The sequence below is a fragment of the Marmota monax genome, unplaced genomic scaffold (assembly GCF_021218885.2).
Source record: "Marmota monax isolate L192 unplaced genomic scaffold, Marmota_monax_Labrador192_F-V1.1 WCK01_AAM20220418_F8-fsc00018, whole genome shotgun sequence".
NCBI classification, from domain to species: domain Eukaryota; kingdom Metazoa; phylum Chordata; class Mammalia; order Rodentia; family Sciuridae; genus Marmota; species Marmota monax.
Window position 1 is genome coordinate 7927273 of NW_026692201.1, and position 17072 is coordinate 7944344.

The 17072-nt window shown below is 35.4% G+C and overlaps 1 protein-coding gene across 6 annotated transcripts; it reads right to left on the reverse strand.

Annotated features, from left to right (window-relative positions):
• Nucleotides 1–615: 615 nt before the first annotated feature.
• Mtx3 (metaxin 3) lies at nucleotides 616–16369 on the reverse strand. 6 transcript variants are annotated; one of them, XR_006848073.2, is made up of 10 exons: nucleotides 16273–16369; nucleotides 15722–15791; nucleotides 15273–15349; nucleotides 13880–13972; nucleotides 13241–13423; nucleotides 13019–13095; nucleotides 12397–12554; nucleotides 11934–12030; nucleotides 11067–11155; nucleotides 7094–7137 (listed from the first exon to the last, which is right to left on the reverse strand). XR_006848073.2 is itself a non-coding variant. In XM_046427762.2 (9 exons), the coding sequence occupies exons 1-9, from the start codon at nucleotides 16351–16353 to the stop codon at nucleotides 7027–7029; spliced, it is 939 nt and encodes a 312-aa protein (XP_046283718.1). In that variant the 5' UTR covers nucleotides 16354–16369; the 3' UTR covers nucleotides 616–7026. The 6 variants fall into 6 exon arrangements, 4 of the variants coding, with proteins under 4 accessions (XP_046283718.1, XP_046283727.1, XP_046283739.1 ...); XM_046427762.2 differs by lacking the exon at nucleotides 11934–12030 and having other exon boundaries at nucleotides 616–7137; XR_009225450.1 differs by having other exon boundaries at nucleotides 11934–12554.
• Nucleotides 16370–17072: the final 703 nt, after the last annotated feature.

Below are 17072 nucleotides of genomic sequence, written 5' to 3' on the forward strand. Positions count from 1 at the left end.
ACAGCTATAAATAATAGGATTCTCTATACCCTTAAACACTACCTCATAAACAAAGCACCAAAGATGTACATATCTTCCCTTCTACCTAAAATCACATATTTTTCTTAGTGTGTCTTCCATTCAATTAAATGGAGTACCTCTGGACTGGCTGGGCGGGCAAAGTGAAAATTAAAAAAAAAACAACAAAAAACTGACAGCACTGAGGAATGAGAAAGTTACAGCCCTGAAAAGTGGTTTGAGCATTGAGGTCATACACTAATTAGAAGCTTGAGAACAGGTCTCCAACTCTACTTAGCATGGGGTGCAAACAGCACAGGTGGTTTCAATACATCCTAGAAAGAATGGATGTAAAAAGAACAATCCCAGTCCTTAGTACTATTTTCAACCACTAAAAAGTTCCTCCCAGTGAATATATTCACCTCAAGGAATAAATACTACATTAAGAATGAATAAATAGGGCTGGGGTTATGGCTCAATGGTAGAGTGCTTGCTAAGCACATGTGAGGTACCAGGTTCAATCTCCAGCACCACGCACACACACAAAACCTAAATAAAAAAAATAAAGGTATTGTTTCCATCTACAAATAAAAATATTTTTTAAAAAATTAATAAACATTCAGGTGGTTTGAGATTTTATTGAGAAAATAGCTATTTTGACATTATATCCAGTTTCTCATTTATCAGAATAAACTCTTTACAACATTGATCATCATTACCACTTCTGGGTATTTATACATCGTCTCTGAGTGAAATATATTCACACTAGCAAGGCTAGAAATATTGAAATTATGGCCAACATTGTTTATTTTAAGATCACTTATAATAAAACTATAGTAGTTGCACACTAGAACAGATGTTTAGATGTTTTCTATACAAAGATAGCTTAGTTACCCAAGAATGCAAACATATATCTCATGTCTTCTTTACTGTCAAACATCCAAAAAGCTAAACTTACAAACACCTCAAATATCCACTTCAAAATGGCCAGAAATGTGGAAAAGCATTAGCTCCTATTTTACAAAATAAAAAATTAAGTCAAAAGGGGAATAAAAGTCATCTTTACGCATTCAATGTAAAAGTTTGAATACACCCCTTCTTCTCCAAGATAAAGACTCCAGCAATGCAGGAGAAGCAGCAACAGTCCAAAGAGTAAACGGCCAGCCCAGATTTCTCTGTAGTGCATGAAGTGCTGAGGACTGATTCAAACTCTGGCAAGTCATTTTTTGTGATTTCCAAGGATCTGGGATATGTAAACTAAATGACTAAAAGGCATTTCTCTGACTTTGCAAGAGGAAAACTGAAGAAACAGAACAAAGATCCAACCTCTTTTCATGTGGTTAGATGTTCACCATCACATCACAACTCAAAGCCCAAGGGCAAGCTTTTTTAAAAACACATCCAAAACATGAGCTGTATACATTGCAACAAATGAACAGAAAACCAGCCTTATGTCTCATTAGAGATCTGGTTTTATACTTTGAAATGAAATAAAACATATTTAGTTAGCTACCTCAAATTTGAAGTCCAGTGAGGTTTTAACTCTTTAGGAGTAGAATCTGCTGAAATGTAATGAAAATATGTGCAAGTGTGCTGCACACACAATCCTCATTTAGGCCATGTTTTCTGTTATAAAATAAAACTTGAAAATATTAAGCTTCCTTTGCCTTGTCATGGAAGCAACTGAATGCTTTCTTACATATATAATAAAAGCCCATTGTCTTCTTTGGCACTTTTAAAGCACACCTGGAAAAGATATGGAAAATTGTTCTGACATTACAAGTTGATTCTGTCTCGTGGATGCCTACGAAGTGATTAATTATCTGAACCACCAGTTCAGACCCCTGGACCGCTATTCCAAGCTGACTGCAACTCTAGGGGAATGGGTTGGACTGACCAGGGTCCCACATGTACCTAAATCACAACCTATCAACACCCAAAGTCACCCTGCTCTCAATTCCATAGTTAAGAAGTTCTGACCCATTTTATCACCGTCACTGGAGGGGCATCCAACATAGAAAGAAACTTCTGCAATGAAAGCAAAACATCAAAAAGACTCTTTTCCTAAGTGTATTTCTCAGAACACAAATCCCACAAAACATCTACTTCAACACAAAATCTACATTTAAATAAATTAGGGAAATGATGTATAAAATAGAGGTGCTTAATGGAAACTACAAACCTCCTCCTAAGAAATGCATGTGCAAAAGCACATGTACACAGACACGTACAGTCCCTTTGGACTATGTCTTTAGTAATAAAATAAAACTTGGAAATCTGGAAGATTGAAAAAGTAATTAGCATATCAAAAGCTCTGAAAAGCCTATAGAACTGAACTATGTCTAATAGAACATTTTCCAAACTTGTTGAGCTAGAGAATTCTCTATTCATATAACAATATATTCTGCCAAAATGCCCCTTTAGGAATTACTTTTCTGATACAATAAAACTATGTGTTTTAAAAATATTTTGATTTCAAATTAATAATAATGAGGGCATAGAAAAACTATCTTCTTGACTTTTGTTTTTTAAAAGAAACTAGCTTATTTCACTCTGATAATCTTCTATTACAACATCTTCCATTTTACTTACAAACATCCAACTTGATGCTATCCTTCTATTATATCATACCATTGTTCAAGAATGTTAATTCTCAGGTGTGGCAGCACACCCTGTGATCCTAGCTACTTAGGAGGCTGAGGCAGGAGCATAACAAGTACAATGCCAGCCTCTGTCGCTTGGTGAGACACCATCTCAAAATAAAATTTAATAGAAGACTGGGGATGTAGCTTATTGGTAGAGTGCCTCTTAGTTCAGTCCTCAATACTGGAAAAAAAAAAGTTAATTCTCACCAGTAATTTATGGTATATTTTCTGGAAAAAAATAATTTTTAAATCTTCTTAAATTCCCCTACCTCAATCACAATTTTCCTAAAGTCCAGAGCTAGTAATCTGGTCTCCTAGCAATCACTATATCCCAATATAGAAACAATAGTTTGTAGGCTAAATTATTTTGCAAACCTTAAAACCAAAAGTTAAAAAAAAATCCTTACATCTCTATGATAATTAGCATTTTGAAGAGCTAATGAAACTTTAATTAAAACTTTGAGAATATTTAGAATCACTGATTTTTGATTTCATGTAAGGACAAGTGTTTCTAAAAATATGTTTACAAATATGGAAGCATTAAAAAGTAAATATAAATTCCACAGAGCTTAACAATAGCCAAAAATATTTTTTTAAAAAAAGGCAAAAAATAAAAATTCTTACCGCATCCCAAATTATCTCTGTTGCTCTGCTCAGAATCTCAATTATAAAAATAACCAAACCAAGAAAGAGTCAATTGCTAACTCTCTTTGAGATTAAAACAAAAAGCACACAGACATGTCACTCCTTCATAAAAGGGTAGTCTTAGTGCATTTCTCATCACATTGGGTATCTAGACAATAAATAGAAAACGAAGAACTCCCATGTGAAGAGACTGAAGAACTACTTCAAAATATTTTATCCTCAAATGTGAACAAAGATACCACAAGAAAAAAATATATAATTAGAAACATAAAATCACATAATTTTTGACATCATAGGGAAAAGGATTTCTTGATTTTAGGTCATTATTTTTTCTCTTTTGGTAAGGCAAAGTAGATCTTTTGAGAAACATTTGTTATACACCTGAGTTTTCTTCTTTAAGCCCAAGAATGAAATCAAAATTATACTTAATTTATTCTGTATTTATTCATCTGGAGCCAAATACTATGTTTGAAGCATAGAATCTTAAATTACAGTAGATAATAATCAATTTACTTTTAAAAAAATAAAATAATTATATACTTAGAAGATGTTGCAAAAATAGAACAGAGATAGCCCATGTCCTATCCTTAGCTTCCTGTTTATATTAAAGCACTTTTATTTTGACTTTAAAAGGGTTAAGATTATTGATAGCTTATGAAAAATTGCCCCCACAAATCTAACAGAACAAATCAATGCATATTTTTGAAGGAAGTGCAAAACAAACTTGCAAATTCAAATATCAATTTCATCACATGAAGCTACCTGAACAAATTGGTTTTCTAAGATACCATCACTGTGACTAGTTTCTGCCTCTTCTTATTTTTTCCCAATTTTATAGACTTCCAAAAATTTTAACTTAGCTCTGTTGAAATAAGCCTTCCTGTTTCTTCATGTTAATGTATCCTAGGAATATGAAATGGACAGAAATTACAAATGGAAATAAAAATGCCTGCTTCTGTAAAATCTCTAATCCTCTAGTACTCAAAAATAATTCAAACATATCTAAATTGAAATTTGATTTGTTAATGCCAACCCTTTGTGAAATCAAAAAACAGTTTTGGAGAAATGATCATCTTCAATGTCCTTTACGGTTTCTTTGGTGTTGTTTAAGCAATCCATGTTATGGATGACTGTGAAGTTTGTTGATGGAGTGGCTTCAACATCTGGGAATTATCTAACCAATTTTTCTAATCATGTATTACTAACAAAAAAAACATAAGCATATTCCCTTTATCACATTATCCTCCACCATCACCTCCAAAATACAGTGGTTCACAGTATTTTATTTAAGGCTGCAGGCCATTTTTCCCAGCAAACTCAAACTTTATTCAAAAATATCCTGAACAGGAAGGTTCTTTATCCATTCTAAAAAATTGTTCCAAAAGTTTCCTATGTGTTTGGCTGGCCCTAAAGTATTTCATGCTCAGATATAGCTTTCTGTCATCTTGTTTGCTTATAGAAAGTTAGCTCAACTAAATAACCCAACATATAAATTCTTAATTACTAAATCATATTTTGCCTGTTAGGAAAGGTAATGGTCTGGAAGCATAATGGATTATATAAGGCCACAGGCAGTTCAAAGCAGGGATGACCAAATGGCAAACAAATCATATTTATAGTCATCCCCTCTACTAAAAAGGATAACTACTTATTATACTAAAATGACCACTTTTGATTAAAATTTAAACACATAAAACAGTACAGTACACTTCTTGGTTGAAGTCTGTGTACTGTAAGAACATGATCTTCTACATTCTCATAAATATTTAAACACACTTTTCTTCCACATACACATTAGTAATCTTATTGAAAGAACTTATTTAACCCAGCTTTACCTTTTGACTTCATCCATAGAGAAACTTCAAGTTAAATTTACCATTCAATGTTATAATCTGTTAGTGCCAATATAGTTTCTTCCTACAAATTTTTTTTTCAAAAAATAATTGTAACTGTCCTGTTTTACATGTGTTTTACAATTGTAAGCCACTTCTAATGCTTTTTGAAAGGTTTAATATAAATCATAATTGAAAATGACTAACCCTGACTAAAGCATAAACAGATGTCTGATTAATGTGTGAAACCACTCTTCTTCAATATACATCAATCCTAGAGAACAATAAAGTTTCATGCTCATGATTTTCAATATAAAATATTCATACATATTTCAGATTGCTCCAATCTAATAACCTCCCTTTGAAGATGAACAAAACATACACACACCTCTGTTGGAGAAGCAATGGGAAAATCGGTAGGTACTTTCCCTAAATGCTTCCAAACAGATGAATATGATTGTGAAGACTATCTTGTTTCTCATTCAGTTAAAACTTTCAAGAAAAAATATTTAAAATGACTTAAAGACTTCTGTATAAATAGCTACCTAAAGACAGAATAAATTGGGAGGATGTCGGTCAAACACAGCTGAGCTCCACTCAACTCAAATTAGCCCAGTCTCTTGACAACAAAGCTCATTTTCTTAACATATGGGTTTCTTCAGGACTTGATGATTTGCTGAGCACCATAGTAATCTTTTAAGACACTAATCAAAAACATGGTCCTATATTTAAAAACCCCAGAAGTGGTTTTAGGACAACAGAAGCACCTCAACCACTAAAATAAGCAAATTTCTATTATAAGTAAAATTACCACACAGCAAATCCTGGAACAGTTCAGCAACCAATAAATAGAAAATAGTCTTAAAAAGCTGCTATTTCTGATTATTCCTTTGGATCCTTCAACTATAGTTAAAATATATGGAAAATAATTGGTTGTCAGAAAGCTCGTGACTACATGATATGCTTCTTATGAAAGAATACTGGCCTGAGTTAAGAATGAACAACTCAGACCAGATGCACAGTGGGTATTTCTATTACCTGGGCCTTGGGCTCCTCCTGAGTAGTGTCTAACAATTGGGCAAGTTTCATTAAGATTTCATAGCCTAACATAAAACAATGACCAACACATTTAGATCTCCTGGAATCAATACAGGAATGAGACAATTAAAGATGTGCTACAAATAAGCAGGTCTAAAGCTGCCATATCCACCCAGCAACTCAAAGAGCCCTTGCTAACCTACACTGAACATAGCAGCAAATACTAATGTTATATTGAAGTGCATATCATCAGATTATATCTAACCACCTTTAATATTTATATATGTGGTACTAAACCCTCAGAAGATTAGACTTATGAGAGCATAGTTTAAAAGCACATTCCTCATTGCTTTTTAAAGTTAAATACAGGCTTTTCTGTTGAAGTAATTTATATTTTTCATACTTCCTAAAATAGGCATAGGATTTCTAAACTGAAGAAAAATGTCTCAAAGAGCCACATATTATGTACTCAGACAAGTCAAAGAAGTAATTAAGTTAGTAAATTGAATAAGTTAACTTGAATAAATTAAAAATGCACATTCAGAACAAAATTGTAGTTTTGGTCAGCAACATGTGAACCAAAAGCAAAAATCTGCCAAGGTTAAGGCAGGTTTTTTTTTAATATACAGTACAATGTGTTCCCCCCCACACCCACAAAGTTCATTAAGCATTCACCTTTATTTAAAATGCAATGCCAAGCTAGAATACAAGCTTACTAATTAAAAATATATATATAGATGTCATAGAAGTCTCCTTCTGTTTTATAGTCTTCCTTTTACCTAGAAATGTTATTTCCCTTTTGCCTTCACACAGTGGATATAAGAGATTACCAAAACAATCATGACTTTAACCACAAAGCATGACCACTGTCAGGGTGATAGCCTTTGTAAGGAATTACTTTCTTCTTCAGCTGGAGTTAATTTAAGTGTTGGCAGTTTCCGAGGAGGAAGCTGAGGGCTTTGGCGAAGATTGTCATCCATCTGTAGAAGGTACAAAAGATACAACTAAGGCTGTGGCACCACTTACGTGGACTGTGCCCTCCCCATCCAAACTACAGACTTGAAGAACACAGAACCATATGTTTCCTGGACCGCTAGAGAAACCTTTATTTTAACAAATAATCTCTCAAGAATTCTAAATGTCATACCTCAAATACCAGTTGACTCAGTATCTGTAAAAAGCAACATGGCTCATCCTTGATACCATCACAAAATTATAGTAATTCTACAAAATGAATATTCTACTGAACTCAACCATAGCAAGACTTAGTTTAAGAAGTCTTCTAACAGTACAAGTCATATACTAAGTGCCATGGTTTATAAAGTATATTCATGTACAATATCATATTTGATATTCCTAACACACTGTGAAGAAGAAAAGGCAGACATCATCCTTCTGTGTTTTACAGATTAGAAAAATGAGGCTTGGAAAGGCTAAGTGGTTTTGTCCAGTTCACAAAGCTAGTATCACAGCTGAAACTTGAACCCAGGTCTTCCAATTACAACACAATTGTTTTTTCAACTCTACATTTTTGCCTGACAGCAACCTGTACTGCACTCAAAAAGAACAGTTCTTTTAAGTTGAGTATGTAGTTCAGGGAAGCTAGGAAAAGGGGCCCAAAGGAGGTCAAATTCCTCTGATCCAATCCAGAGGTCTTCCAAATATTGGATCAGTCCTAAGTCTGCCTTTGAGAAACAAATTAATATGGAGCATATTTATAACCAAGAACTCCAAACTTATCCAAGAGAAAGCATATTAGTACTCCTGAAACACTAATATATGGATTATTGAGAATTCAGTCAGACATCAAAAACTATCTTTAATCAGACCACCCCACAAGGTACAAGATTCAGGTTCTGGTGCTGAGTTTACTATCAGTTGAACTTCATAAGAGACCTGAAAGCAGCTGCCTTCAAAACCACAAAACCAACAGAAAATAGCATCCTTCCACCAACTTCATAGGGAAACTATTCTAGAATTTTACAAGATGCAGACGATTCAAACTCTCCCTTATCTTCTCAAGATGCTTAAAAAACAAAAATTTTGGCAGAGGTACACAGGTTTGTAGGAGAAGAAAGAAAATAAAAGTTCAACTTTTTAAGTTTTCCAGTGAAAAAAATATTACTAGTGAATTTTTAGATCAATTATGTTAAGATGTCTTTTCTTTCTTGCAAGAACTAGTTCCTCAAGCATGATTTATTTTTAAGCTCTAGATTTTCTGTCCAAATTGTGGACAGTGGCAGCTAACAGGGTTTGTTGTCCTGCCATTCTGTAGCAACCAGTGAATCAGATATAAATGGGTGGGCAGCAAAGGGAGGGGAATGCCGGACTACAATGGGTTAGAAAACTTTCATAAATTGGTGATGATCCAAGATGACTATGTACAACGTGGTGATGGGCCTCCTGATTTTACCGTCTGCACATGCAGGTATTTCATAGGTCCCTTTTCATGTCTGTCCTGAGTTCACCACACAGAAATGGAAACTCCACTGGATAGCCTTCATCTAGTAGACAGTGATCTTTCCTTTATCCCCACTTAACACTTCATCTATTTGCTCTCATGAGATTTACTGAATTGTGCAAAGAATTGAGTCAGACTTGGCTTTAACTTCAAATACACCAAAACTTCAATAATAATAGCACTTGTTATTTTACTATCCAGTTTTATTCACTTCTCAAATTACAACACACAAAATACTACAAAAAGAAATAGAAGGTCATCCCAGAGAATGACAGTGATAAATCTAATTGCTACTACTCCAGTAATAGACATAATCTCATCCATGAGCTAGGCAGTGACTACTGGGGGTAACTACAAAGCTCATGCTGAAGTCTTTTTCCAGGGTTCAAGTGCGCTCTCAATTTTTTGCCAGCCAAATGACCTCGGGCAAGCAACATAAGCTACTCTCAAAGCTTCAGTATCCTCATCTGTAAAATGGGGACAATAACAGTATCTGCACAAAGAATCTACTGTGAGTTTTAAAATCAGAAGTTTCTCAAAAGAATATACACAAATGGTCAACAAATGGTGCTTGTAATATGGAAAAAAAATGTTCAACATTTCTAGCAATCTGGGAAACACAGATCAAAACAACACTAAGATTTCATTATACTCCAGACAGAATGTTAATTATCAAGAACACAAATAATAAATGCTAACAAGGATGTGGGGAAAAGGTACACTGACATGCTGTTGGTGAAACTGCAAGTTAGTACAACCACTCTGGAAAGCAGTGGAACCACCATATGACCCAGTTATCCCACTCCTTGGTATTTATCCAAAAAAACTAAAATCAGCATCTATAGTGATGCAGCCACTTCAATGTTTGTAGCAGCACAATTCACAATAGTCAAATTATAAAATCAACCAGATGTCCGTCAAAAGTTCAAGAAAATGTAGTCTATACATACAATGAAGTTCTACTCCATCATAAAGAAGAATGAAAAAATGGCATTTGCCAGTAAGTGAACAGAAATGGAGAAAATCATGCTAAGTGAAATAAGCTGGACTCCAAAAATCAAGGGTCAAATATTTTCTCCCATATGTGCAAGCTAGAACAAAATAAAGGAAAGAGATGGTGTGGGGTGGGAGCAGATATCATAAATATATTGGGAAGATCAGTGAAGCAAGAGGAAAAGGAGGGAGGAAGGAAGGCAAAGGGGACAAAATACGGAATAATTTAACAAAATCATGCTATATGCATATATAAATGTAGCAAAGAGAATTTCATATACATATGTACACAAGAAAGTACCAATCAAAAATAAATAAATAAAGGAGTGAAAAAATATCAGTAAAGGAGGGAGACTAAAGGAAGGTAGGAAGGAAAAGTTGGGATGGGAGGGGAAAGAAACTGTTCAACATATTTTAAGGTACCATGTTTAGCCTCTCTTTCTTAAATTTAAAAATGGCATTCATCTTCAAAGTTCTTCAAAGTTTCTTAAATTTAAAAATGGCATTCATCTTCAAAGTTCTACAAAGTATAATCTTTGTACTTAGAAAAAAATGCATATAAACACAGAGAAGATGCCAAATTCTCACAATTCCATCCACAATAACTGTGTCATCCTCACCCTTTTTTATTAATAAATGCCTATATCTGTGGTTACAAAAATAAGTCATGATTAGTACATGATGGTAGATGAAAAAGAGACAAACCATTCTATGCTTATGGTATCATGGTATTTGTTAGACTCTGGAAACTGTTAGCCAGTGTTATGAGGCCTTAGTTTCCTTGAAAAAATGAAGTATTATTTATTCACAAAAGAAAAAAGTGAGTTCATCAGACACTTGGGGAAAAAATGTGCAACCTTCGCGTACTTTTCCAATTAGAATCACTCTTGAAGTTTACATTGCTGGTTCTCTCCCTTACCTGTTTTTCAATATCTCTTTCACAAAATGAATACCTCAAAGAGGGAAAATATATACTCTGGTGAAATACTGTAGACTACATTCAAAACAGAGAAGGACAAGAAGGAGAAAAACTAACACAGATCGTGTGCAAGAAAGAAAAAGACATCATGGTGCTTGTAATAAGAAAATATATGTACTAGTCCAGGTGAATATAATCCTCAGGACAGAGAAAGGCAGACAAACAAGCAAGAACTGCTTTTGGTTTTGTTTCTTTTTTAAAGTCAAGCTTTTGGGTCTTCTAGCTTGATATGTACAAATTGTGTGGTAAAAATAAACATAATACTGTTATCTGATCTTTTCCCATAGTAAACAGGCCACTATAGGCTCTAAAACACTGTATTATATACAATATTAGTAAAAGTATATTTAAACAGTTTTCTACAAACTCTTTAAAAAATTTCAAGGGTAAAGTTAATGCATCACCCAAATTACAACATTGACCACAGAATGGAAAATACTAAACAACTGTAAAATAATCATCGAAGTAAACTTGACCTTTTCAATCAAATTGGATTCCTTATTTACAAGTTGTGTGAGTTTCTGCAGATTTGCATCTACTGTTTCTTGTCCAGCTGGAGAGATGCCTATGAACCAGGGCAGAAATCAGAGAAAGACAGGAAATTTTGAAAGCCTTTAAAGCAGTTTATATTAAAAGAATTTTGAATCTACCCACCCTCCCAAGTGCCTCACCCTCCAAAAATAAAAGACAAAGAGAAAAATCATTCTAGATTCAAAAGCAAAGTTAGGAAGAATAGTAATGCTCCAAACCAAACCCTCAACAAAGGAACTAAAATTTCTCCACATAGAAGACACTGTGAGCCAAGTGATATGCAGCCAGCCACAGCAGTAAATAGTAAAAGCACAGCAGTCCATATTTCCTTTTGAAATTTAAGTTGTACCTTTTCTTCACCCTTTCAAATAGATCTTTGGTCACAACTATTTGGAAAGCTTTCTGAATCACTGACTTCCAAATAGCTGCTCACAAGGCACCCAAAATATTTAAAGGGCCTTTAAAAACTACAGCTTTCTGGGATCAGTCCGTAGGTGATTCTAATGTAATAAGTCTAGAAGAGGATAAGACTTTTATTTGTTGTTAGGCAGGTTTGCTAACCACTGCTTCAAAGTAACAAGGTTGAATGTTAGTTAGCTTCAAGACTCTCAACCACTAATCCCACCCTAGGTACAAAGCACATCAAAAATAAACTTCCACCTATGCCATCTGTCTTTATAACTTTTACTTCTTAAAAGGGCGATTTCAGCCAGCTCTCCCAATATAAATTTAGTATCACAATCACTTAAGCACAAGGCCCCACACTCAAAAGAATTGAATCTTAAGTGACAGGTTCCCTCTACTTACTATACCTCCAATTTGATGCAATGATTTTTCAAGTACTGGAATCATGGGAGTGCACCTCACCAAAATCAATCTGCTATTAATTTCTGTTCACACAGGAAAATGCTAGAAGCAGGTAAAAATCATTTAAAGTAATTGAGCATTTGCATTAGAATAAATACTATTTTTTTAAGCAGGGACTTAATACTTGTCATTTAATTTTCCAGAATAAAATTATCCACTTCAAAGGGCAACATTTAAAGAGACAAGAAATATATGAAATCCTGAGGAATACAAAATAAATGCCTATTTCTCTATTTTTGAAGGAAATGAAATTGGGAAAATGCTACTTCTTGAAGTGTGTAAACCAGTATTTATAGACAATGTACACTTTTTTTATTAAAATAAGAATAAAGTTTTGCTTATGTATCCCCAGGAGAATATGTCCATACTCTATGCAAACAAATATTAGATGAAGAAGAAACAGCTTACCTCCAAGACTAAGCCTAAAGTAACTGTTTAGGATATCATCACAAAAGCGACACAGGTTGGACAGCTGTTTCAGATGTTCTTGTAACTGAACTTTAGGAAACCGTACTTTGTAAAGAGGTGCAAGAAAACCAAACACATAGGCATCCAAGGTAGAAGGCCTAAAAAATACATAAGAAAATATTAATTGGGATTGTGTTTAAAATTTTTTCAAATATTTGACAAGTATGATGTATACAATATTGTTTTAAAAACCTCTACTACCAATTTTAGTTTATTAAGATGATACAACAACAATTTTGCCCTTTACATAGATTTTTAAATACTCCATTTTATTTAGAAGAAAATAAACTTGTAAATTACAGATATTTTTACTCACAAGTGTTAAATAGACAGGAGATAGAGTGGGAACAATTGTTTATGTTTTACATTCACTTATATAGCATATTAAGCCAATGTTTGATTACTACCGATAAAAAAAAAGTTTTCTGTAATAAAAACCCATTAAAATCTCTCTTTTTTAAAAGTGACTCATATTTGGAGGGAATAAGGAGACTTGCTCTAAATAACTGCTCTCTGACCATATATACACAAAATGTCAATATTTCTAAGGGCATGTACTCACGTATCTCCAAAGAAAAACTGAGATGTTCCCAATCTGTTTGACAGAAGATTTAGGCACTCCTTGGCATCTCTGTATATCTAATAAAAATGAAATTAGATCTCAAAAGTAGAAATGATGCTCTGAAACTGCTCTTGAGACAGCATCTCTAGGTAAGACCCTCTATGTTCTCTCTCCTACCCCTTCCCTGGGGATCCCTCACTTCGAGAATAAACCAGACCATACCTGAGCTTCTACTTCTTGGACACGGTAGAGGGGAGGCTCTCCTTTTGTCAGGAGAATTCTATTCAATGCCCCTCTGGACATCCTTCCAGGTAGAATCAAACTCAAGGGAAAAGGAATTCGTGAAGCAAACCATGGCTTTGTTACAGTAAAGTAATTGTCACTCTCAACCCAGAATGTGTGAAGCTGCAAAAGGAGAAAACATTCCAATGATGTCCTTTTACAAGAAAGATAAATCAATCATATGTGAGTTTTTCATAAATATCTATTAAATGACTTCATACCAGTTAGAATGACTCAAGATAAAACAAAATTTTTAATGTGTGTGTTTCTGCTAATATCCCAAGAACCGGGAACAAGGCCTAGCATATAGTAAGTGCTCAGTAAGTATGTGCTGAATGATGAATTACAGTTCAACCAATTCTATGCATGGAACAAAAAGTTTCATCTCCCACAAAGAATTTTCACTTCCAAAATGACATAATCTTTCACTTTGATGTATCATATACTTGTTTAATAAGAAAGAATTAATATTAAAACAAATGAAATTCCGTTAAGTCCTTTTCATTGTTTTCCTTCTAAACAAACTGAAAATATTTTCAATTAAGCCACCAAAACACTGTAATATTCGTGAATGCTCACCACAGCAGGGAGAAGCTTCTCTTCAAGGAGAGCAATATAAGCCAGTGTATCTGCCCCTTGCTTTGCTGACAGTTCATAATCAGCATTATATTTCTATTAAAAAATAAAACCAAAGAACCTCAGAAGTTAAAGAACATCCCAAGGATGGCTAAACAAATTAGGATTCCTACTTTTTCCTCATAAGTGGCAAACATGATATTAAAAGGGAAAAAGAAATATTAACACAGTAAAACTGTTGCTTAATGCATATAAGGTTCTCAGCACTATATCATGAAAACTGTAAACAAATAGTTATGATTTTATATATTAATATTATTTCAATACTTGTTAATGACCTAGTTCAGAACATAGAAGTTAAACAAAAGTGAGTATTATTAACAAAAAGAAAAAAAAAATCCACTTGGTTTAATTTTTCCCCATGAAAAAAGATAGGAAATCTTCAAATTTAGAAAAAAACTGTATTAACTCAGACTTTTTTTTAAAGTATTGGCAAACCCAATTATAAACTTCTACACTTATATAAATCTTCACGTTTAAACATTTTGGATACATTACTTAAATATTTATATGTTCAAACATTTAGTTATATTGTTTAATTAAACATTTAACTGTTACTATTTGATAAGTGCTTTAAGAAATAAACAATTGCAGCCAGGGTTATAGCTCAACGGTAGAACACTTGCCTCACACATGTGAGGCACTGGGTTCGATCCTCAGAACCACATAAAAATAAATAAATAAAGATATTGGGTCCATCTTAAAAAAAAATCTTAAAAATCAAAAAAGCAATAAACAATTGCTATTTGGTGGAAACTCAGATATTATATCCAGCTTAAAATGTGTAGCAACTATGTGACTAAACTGTGTAATTGTGAAAACACCCAAATTGAATTTTCTTATATATAAATTTCAATAAAATCCAGCAAAGTATATGAAAATATTTACTGTCTAGCACCATGGCACCTGCGGCCCGTAAACCCAGGCACTAGGGAAGCTACAGCAGGAAGATGGCAAGTTCCAGGCCAGTCTGGGCAACATAGAGAGACCCTATTTTAAAATACAAAAAAATTTAAAAGGGCTAGGAATATAGTGGTAAAGCAACCCTGGGTTCAATCCCTGATACACAAAGAAAGAAAATATATAATTCCTAGACAGATTAAAAAGAAAAGAAAGAAAATATATATTGTCTGGACATCACCATATGATTTTCAAATTACAGTAAAGCTCATGGTTGACAGCAGTGATTCTCAAGTTTATTTTTTGTTAAATCCCAGGTATCACCAATTATATAATCAACTGCAAAAAAAGAACTCTACACTTTACAATGTTTCTTTTTGCTGTAGTTTAAGTAACACCCAGGAATCTATAATCTTCTTCAAAAAGAACCACCCACCTGTTTTCTTAAAAAGTTTAGTATTTTTGCCGGCTGAGAAACAGTGTTGTCTTCAGTTGTCAAAATTGGCACATCACCTACAATTCAAAAAAAGTTTACATACAAAAAAACCATTGTGTTTTCTTTTGACTAGATTCCAATACCCTAATAGCTACACTAATTGCACATTTACAGGGGGTGGGGTGGAATTAGTAAGTACGCCTTAGTTTTTTGCAATTTCACAAAAAGCAGTTCTAAAGAACATTTTCATTTCTCATAATTTCCACTGATTTGGCTTGCACTTTGAGTTATTACTCAGAATGATCAAACCATAAGCAACACACTGCCAAGGTCATGGTAAGAATAAACTAAACCCCCAAGGAACTCTAGGACCATATGCTTCATGACATTAAATGAAAGGGAAAAAAAATTTTAAGGGAGAAAGGGTTGTCTAAAAGTTTACACTGTACCTCTTGAACCTCTCCAGGTGTTATCTATGAAATTGACTTTCAAGGGTGCACCAGAAAATTTGGCATAAGCCTGAAATAGAGTTTGCAATAAAACATTTTAGACTGAGGACGTAATGCAAATCTGCACAGCAGCTTTACTCCACAGTCCCGTCCCGCAAGGCAGAAGGCGCCTGCTTGACACAGAGGCCGAGTCCCTCCCAGTGATCTCAAGTCCGGGACGCGCGCGCCAGCCACCCGGCATTCGCGAACCTTGTTCCCCAAAAGGTCCCGGGGATGCGGAGCGCAGCAGGCTTTCACGGCACGGCCCAGACAGCTTTGCAAAGCTAAGAAAACTCGCAGCCAAGCAGGAAGCCATGATGCTCCCGCCGGGCCACCGCGGGGTCACAAGGCCAGTTTGTGACTTGTCCACCGAAGTGAGCCCAAAGCAAGTGCAGTGAGCAGCGCCCGGGCCCGCCACGATCCCACAGCGCCGTAGAGAACCGCGTCAGGCTGGCCTCTCGCCTCTGGCCCCGCCCCTGCTTCCCGCGCCCTGGCCCGCGAAGCGGCCTCACCATCACCACCAGGGACTCGCTGTGGACGGAGGGGAGCCCCCAGCCGCCTCCCCAGCAACTGAGCTCCAAGGGGGCCGCCATCTTGCCGGGGCCGACCTTTACCACCCGGAAGTACTCTTGTCGCCCACTTTCCGGCACGTGGAGACGCGGGGGCGGGACGAGGGACGGGAGGGACAATTTGGGGTACTAGAAAAAGGCGGAGAGGACCCCTGGAGAAGTAAAAGCCCACTTGGCAGCTCGGTGTGAGGGTGGAGCCTCCTGGGTCTTCAGTCAAACAGAGTCAGCATTTATTCCTCAAGAAATAATGATGGCTGCTGTGGGCCAAACCTGTGGACAGTACTGTGCTGGGCTGAAGAGTGTTTAAAGTGGTGACAGGGGGAAAGAACTCAGCACACGATAAGGATATTGGGCCTCTGCCTGTCTTTTCATCCTCAGTCTCAGTTGTCATCCTTATATCCCAACTTCCTTAAAAGCAATCCTATTTTGAAATTTAACAGGTGAATTCTGCCTGCCTTCAGTGGTACCCCTTCCATCGGGAATATCATTCTTCTCTCTTAAACTGATCCCTCAAAAATGAGCTTGACTTTCACGATCCTTGGGAAGTCTTTACACAGGAACTTCTTTGGGGTTCCAACAACTGCTTGTCTATACTTGAATTGTAACTTGTAGCCATACTACTGATGTTTTGCTTTCCACTGTTAGAAGCTCTTTGAGGACATAGCAGCGTCTTGTTTATTTACAAGGGCTGGCTTCGTAGGTGTGGGACCAGTGGAGTTACACAAGGCCCTGTGCTGAGAAGG

What these genes read in the sequence shown, in the direction of transcription:
- Mtx3 (XM_046427762.2), bottom strand. Translation starts at nt 16,353, where the DNA reads ATGGCGGCCCCCTTGGAGCTCAGTTGCTGGGGAGGCGGCTGGGGGCTC. An exon ending in GCGAGTCCCTGGTGGTGATG is followed by an intron (nt 15,792 to 16,272) that starts GTGAGGCCGCTT and finishes ACTCTATTTCAG; the next exon opens with GCTTATGCCAAATTTTCTGG. An exon ending in AATCCAATTTGATTGAAAAG is followed by an intron (nt 7,138 to 11,066) that starts GTCAAGTTTACT and finishes TACCTTCTACAG; the next exon opens with ATGGATGACAATCTTCGCCA.